At 40.3% G+C, this 6923-nt stretch overlaps 1 protein-coding gene across 8 annotated transcripts in view; it reads left to right on the forward strand.

Annotated features, from left to right (window-relative positions):
* LOC136840805 (NAD kinase-like) overlaps positions 1–6923 on the forward strand; it is a 271695-nt gene that overhangs the window by 193264 nt on the left and 71508 nt on the right. Inside the window, exon 1 of one of the 8 annotated variants that reach the window (XM_067107712.1) lies at positions 5312–6669. The exons of the other annotated variants lie outside the window; for them this stretch is intronic. Coding sequence (XP_066963813.1) covers positions 6578–6669 — 92 coding nt within the window. The 5' untranslated portion in view covers positions 5312–6577. Of the gene's footprint in view, positions 1–5311; positions 6670–6923 lie in introns of those variants that run through there. 8 annotated transcript variants of the gene reach the window in all.

Here is a 6923-nt window from a genome sequence, read left to right on the forward strand (position 1 = left end):
TCACACATTACCACAGGTGAAAAATAAAAAACGGGGTGTTGGACCTACACCCCGTCTCTTATTTTTCACCTGTGGTAATGCGTGATAAATGAATCACGTACAAAAGTGATGATAATCATATAATATATATAAACATATATATATAATACATATATGTATACATATTACATATATTTAACTTTTTTATCTGAATAGTTCTTCTTTGTAACGTCAGTATTCTGAGAGTGAATGTATATTGGCAACATATTAGGACTGATTCATCCTACAAGGCAACTGCAGTGGTCATTATCAAGTGGTTCAAATTATAGTGACGTCAACAAGCAGTACCGTAAGTTGCTTTCATGACACTGACATTTCTCTGCTTGTGGGACAGTTACAGTACCTGTAAGTTCAGTCAGAATGCTTGTGTAACTAAATTCGCGTATGTGACTGGTTGTCACAGTTTCCAGGACACAAAGACACCATCAGTTATTCTCATCACCTTGGAGGAACTTGACCCTGACCTTGACTTTTTGGTTAGCAGGGCCCTCGACCTTGAAGTTTGGTTTATATTTAAAGACAATTCTTTGGTCCAGAAATATTTCAAAGGGGAGTTTTTGTCATGGGTAGAAATTATGTGTGAATAAATAGACAGCATTTTCGGGTCTCTGTAATTTGTCTTCGATTTTTGAGGAATGATAGACAACATTTTGTTATTTTTCATATTAATATAAAAGAAAATATTGCGTTAAAGTATATATTGCAATTCATTCCTTATTTTTCCTATGCCATGGCTCACTGAGTTGGACAGCAATACTTGAAGTGTTTGCAATTTATCCCCCACACATCACAAACATGTTGACAACAAGGTAACTACTTATTGGTTGTCCTAACCACCACTTCCTATAGTTATTCAACATTTGCCAAAGATTCGTTCTCTGTGGTTTTTTATTTGTTTTCAAACTGTTTGTGACATGTATGCAACAGGTTGCTGGCGTGTGTTTGTGACATGTTTTACCTTATTATGGATGTACTCTAAGTTACAGAGGCCGAAGAATATGTGACTGAATAAAATAACAGTTAAGATAATTGCCTGTCCAGGACCTGTAACAAAATTGATAGAATCTACAGGAAACGGACCTGTCCAGGCCTTGTAACAAAATTGATAATAGAGTCTACAGGAAATGAACCTGTCCAGGACCTGTAACTAAGCTGATAATTGTACCTGAAATAAACACACCTTTCCAGTGCCTGTAAAAAAAATTGATACTAGTATCTATAGAAAACGCACCTGTCCAGGACCTGTAACAAAAACTGATACTAGGAGCTATAGTAAACACACCTGTCTGGACCTATAACATAATTAATACTAGTATCTACAGGAAATGCACCTGTCCAAGGACTTGTAACAAAATTGATACTAGTATCTACAGTAAACACACTTGTCCGAGACCTTGTAAGATAGTTGATACTAGTATCTGCAGGAAACGAAACACCTGTCCAGGTTCTGTAACAAAATTAATACTAGTATCTGTAGGAAACGCACCTGTCCAGAACATGTAACAAAATTGTTACTATATAGTATCTACAGGCGACACCTGTCTGGGACATGTAGCAAAATTGATACTAGTATCTACAGTAAACACCTATCCAGAAACCTGTAACAATATTGATAATTGTATTTACAGTAAACACATTTATCCAGGTCCTGTAACAAAACTGCAAAATGTTGTAAAGGAAAAACGCACTTGCCCAGGACTTGTTCAGCTTGTCTACAGTCAACACACCTGTCCTGAAACCTGTAAGAATATAGATAATTGTATTTACAGTAAAGACACTTGTCCGGGTCCTATAACAAAATTGCTACAATGTTATAAAGGAAAAACGCACCTGTCCAGGACTTGTTCAGCATGTCTACAGTAAACACACCCGTCCGGAGACCTGTAACAATAGTGATAATTGTATTTACAGTAAAGACACTTGTCCAGTTCTTGTAACAAAATGCAACATGTTTATAAAGGAAAAACGCACCTGTCCAGGTCCTGTAACAAATACTGCTCCATGTTTATAAAGGAAAAAACGCACCTGTCCAGGACTTGTTCAGCTTTTGTGCGAAAGGTTTATTTACGTCTTCGCTCTGCAGCCTTGATAAAAAGAAAAAAAACGATGGTATGTTTTATGCGATCATGATGACTTAGTGGTTATTTCGATTAGGGTGTGGGATTCAAGCAAGGTCAGGTGATAGGCGGAAGACGAGATGCGAGAGAGAGAGAGAGAGAGAGAGAGAGAGAGAGAGAGAGAGAGAGAGAGAGAGAGAGAAGTTTCAGATGATACAGCTCTTCCTTATAACAAGGTGGATTGTCATTGCTTGATAAAATGTAAAATTAAATTCATACCTTTGCCTTGATGTCTTTATGAGAGAGAGAGAGAGAGAGTTTATAACTTGGGTTCATTGAGAATTCTTTTGTGCAGCTGAGGTTGTCAGGTTTGTGTGATTAACTGCAGCAGTAGTTGAGACATGATAGATTCTCTCTCTCTCTCTCTCTCTCTCTCTCTCTCTCTCTCAGAAGCTCCTCAATGGACGGGTTGGTATCGTTCTCGGGTAGCACTCTGCTGGGCCCGCGTTCGATTCTCCGACCGGCCAATGAAGAATTAGAGAAGTTTATTTCTGGTGATAGAAATTCATTTCTCGTCATAATGTGTTTCGGATTCCACGATAAGCTGTAGGTCCCGTTGCTAGGTAACCAGTTTTTTCTTAGCCACGTAAAATAAATCCAATCCTTCAAGCCAGCCGTAGGAGAGCTGTTAATCAGCTCAGTGGTCTGGTTAAACCAAGGTCTCTCTCGCTCTCACACAAACATTTCTTTCTGCTTATTTTATTTTCCGTCCTGTACAGTTGGACAGATAGAAAATCTGACAGTGGCTTTTGCTGATATGAATGGGGAACGGGTTGCATCACAGTAACGTAGGTGGATCTTTGGAACTTTCGTTTTCCAGTCATGACCCTATTTTGTCAGCTGTTCCGAAGCGCCATTTTCCAAAATGTCAGTTGTATTCAGGGTCGTTGACTGAAGGAAAATGAGATGATAAAGCAGTAACTAAATAACTTCGACAGTGTAACTCCACAATAGTTGTTTAATAATAATAATAATAATTATGAAAACGCATCAAGATTATTAACATAAGCAGCAGCGAAAATATGAAAGTAGAAATAAAAAGTCATTATTTTCCGGCCTGAAAATGAGGCCACCAGAACGCTTATAGGCTACCGTACTCGTCATAATCATCATCAACATGTTCTCATGTATCAACATAGTCAGGACTGAGAGGAGAAAGATGAGGAGGAGGAAGAGGAGGATTTACAGAAGTAATAGCAGTAGTGGTAGTAGGAGGAGGAGGAGGAGGAATAAGTAGGAAGAAATCCTATCTCGGGCGGAAAGAAGCCGGAGCATCCGCGTCACAGTGACCAGCTCTCGTGAGCCGCGGTCGTGAAGTCTTGTCACGTGTCGGTCATGTTGTGTCGGACGAATGGCATTGAGGTACAGCTTTGAGGCCCGTGGGCCGACACGTGTGTGTGTGTGTTCATGAATGGATGTTGCAAATGTGTGTCTGTGTCTGCTTACTGTCTGCACACTTGTTCAATGAATGTTTGTGATGGATGAGCGTAATTGTCCGTTGTTCTCTGATGGATGGATATGTTTAATGATGTTAACATAGCGTCGCATCTTTGGGTATGAATACAGTTGTATATGATCACCCATACATATATACATATATATTACACGTATAATATATATTTATATATATATATATATATATATATATATATATATATATATATATATATATATATATATATATATATATATATATATATATATATATATATATATACAGAGAGAGAGAGAGGGAGAGAGATAAAGTCAATTTGACACAGAAGAAAAGTTTAATGGGCAGCTGAATCTTACAGGAAATGATTGCAAGGTCAGGAGGATAGAGTATCTTAGAGACTTGTCGAGGCTCAAGAGGCAAATAACAAGTGAAAAAGGCTTAAATATGAGACGTTTATAATGTCGCCGCCTTGTAATCTTAGCATGCACTTACTTATTTTACATGTGTGAGCAATTGTGAGCAATTATCATGCACTTACATACATACTTTTTATACATGTGTGAGCAATTGTGAATAATTAGCATGCACTTCCATACTTTTTATACATGTGTGAGCAATTAATATGCACGTGTGAGCAATGGTGAGCAATGAGCATGCACTTCCATACTTACTGTACATGTGTGAGCAATTGTGAGCAATGAGCATGCACTTATAAACTTATTCTACATGTGTGAGCAATAGTGAGCAATTAGCATGCACTTACATACTTATTATAAATGTATGATCAGTTAGCATGCACTTTCTTACTTAATGTACATTTGTGAGCAATTAGCATGCACTTACATACTTATTATAAATGTGTGAGCGATTAGCATGGATTTTCTTACTTAATGTACTTTTGTGAGCAATTAGCGTGCACTTACATAATTGTGTGAGCAATTGTGAGCATTTAGCATGCACTTACATACTTATAACACAGGTGTGAGTAATTAGCATGCACCTTCATACTTTTTATACATTTGTGAGCAACTGCACGTATGCATATGTCTCATTCTTGAACGCGTATGTCCCAGCTGAATAAGGAAGGCATTACGTAAAAGTCCATTCATCCAATTGACTTCCTTAACTCCCCTTGTTATCCAGCCACTTCAAGACCCGTCTGTCCATCTCTGTTACTGTGTTGTTTGACTTCCAGTGACACGTATAATATGGTGTATAATATACTGTATAATACACTGCGTTGTGGGAAGTTACGCTGCTTGTTTACTGAGAAATATACACCGCATTGGAAATGCGGTACATCGCATACTCTCTTTTGATGGCGAGGAGGGAGGTCCATCGATTGTGTTTATGTTTATTTTTTAAATACCATTCTGTTACGGTCACTACCACTGATTTTGGGAGACATTCGGGACGCTTCTTGATTGATTGATTGACTAGATTCCCATTCCTGTGGCGTCGCTGACTAGATTCCCATTCCTGTGGCGTCGCTACTGGGAATCCTGGTCATGAAGAGAGGTACAATTTTCGTCGATCTCTTATTAGACTTGTGGGTGGGCGAGGAAGGTGTTAAAGGTTGAGAGAGAGAGAGAGAGAGAGAGAGAGATTTTCATTCTTGCCGAGGGTCAGGCAGCAGCAATGGCGGCGGCGGCGGCGGCGGCGGTGGCGGCAGCAGCAGCGGGAACATAATCATGTAGAGGTCTTGACCATCATCAGAGCGGCAGGCAGTCAGTCGTGGTGGCGTTGCTCTACCATCCGCGTGTGCGTGTGTGCGTGTCTGTCTGTCTGTCTGTGTCGGTCGGAGCCGTGCGTCGAGAGAGCGCGCGCGCATGTGTGAGTGTGTGATTCCGAGCGTGGACTGGAACGAGAAGAAGACGAAGAAGAAGAAGAAGGAGGAGGAGGAAGAAAAGAAGATATACAACATAGAGAGAAGGAATCCCAGACCTCTTCGATCTCCTTGCTGTATTTTAATTCTCTCTCTCTCTCTCTCTGTCTCTCTCTCTCTCTCTCTCTCTCTCTCTCTCTCTCTCTCTCTCTCTCTCTCTCTCTCTCCTCAGATTCCACGCGTCTTAACTGTAAAAATCGGTCGCCACTCCCGTCCGTCCTAAACTTCTGTTCGGCCGAAGGAATAAAAGCGGTAGCTTGATAAAAAAAAAAAAAAAAAGCAGTAGCTTGCTGCCACTACTACTGCTATTACTCGCACTGCGTATTCCGCATTCTATCGCCCGTGCGTTCCGTTAGCCGTGGGCAAATATTGGTTCCGTTTGCCGTGCGATAGCGTATAGGAATTCACGTGCCCGCCAATGCCACGACAGTAATTGGTCCATTCACGCACCGTCAAAGCCTTTATTTCCCCAACTTTAATACTAAAAAAGTTCCTCATTCATTGTTCTTTCGTAGGGGGAGTTAAGTAGGTAGTCGGACCTTGCCCAAAGAGCAGCTGGTTGCCGGGCGATTCCGTCCAGACCGAAGCGTTTTGTTCCTGTGCCGATAAGTTTGTCGATCGTCGTTTGTTTTCGTACAGCGGCAGCAACAGGAATAGTCGCACGTCGTGACGGACGTTTCTGAGCTGATCACACACGTACACGTTAACGCACGCAAGCACGCACGCGCGGAGAAGTTTACGCTGACATTATCACTCCCCCGTTTTTTTAATTTTTTATTTTTTATTCACCGTTATCCGTTTTATAGCGTATTTAATTTTCCCAGTTACTCAAATTCATTCACTGTCGTTTAAAAATATTTTGTCTCTGAGAATTTGAGTACTAAATTTCCAACCTTTTTCGTTCAAACGTCAGTCAAATTCGCGAAACGTAAGAAGGCCTATTCGACGAAAACTCCGCCCGCCAATTTATTTCTAAATCATTTTCTTGTGAACAAAATTAAATACCGCTGCAACCCGTGGTTTGAATATCCCCAAATATTTTATATATATATATATATATAGAATTAAACCTCGCTTCCCCTGCGTCGATTGTATGTCAAAATGTGGCTCTATATGAATCGCGTCAACCTCGATTCGGTGAAGAATCAGATTGTTTACATCGGGGAGGAACTCAGCCAGCACAACGAGGAAGTGTGAGTACAGCAGCCATTTACAGCAGTTTTGCAGCATTTTCGTACTTGTGTGTATGTGAATTGTGTCCTTAAGAGGGTCGTGTCTTATATTCCTGTCGGGTAATGTATTCCGTTTAGATGTATTCCTGTCGCGTATTACAGTGTGTATGTGAATTGTGTCCTTAAGAGGGTCGTGTCTTATATTCCTGTCGGGTAGTGTATTCCGTTTAGATGTATTCCTGTCGCGTATTACAGTGTGTATGTGAATTGTGTCC

Source organism: Macrobrachium rosenbergii, chromosome 8 (genome assembly GCF_040412425.1).
Source record: "Macrobrachium rosenbergii isolate ZJJX-2024 chromosome 8, ASM4041242v1, whole genome shotgun sequence".
NCBI lineage: Eukaryota > Metazoa > Arthropoda > Malacostraca > Decapoda > Palaemonidae > Macrobrachium > Macrobrachium rosenbergii.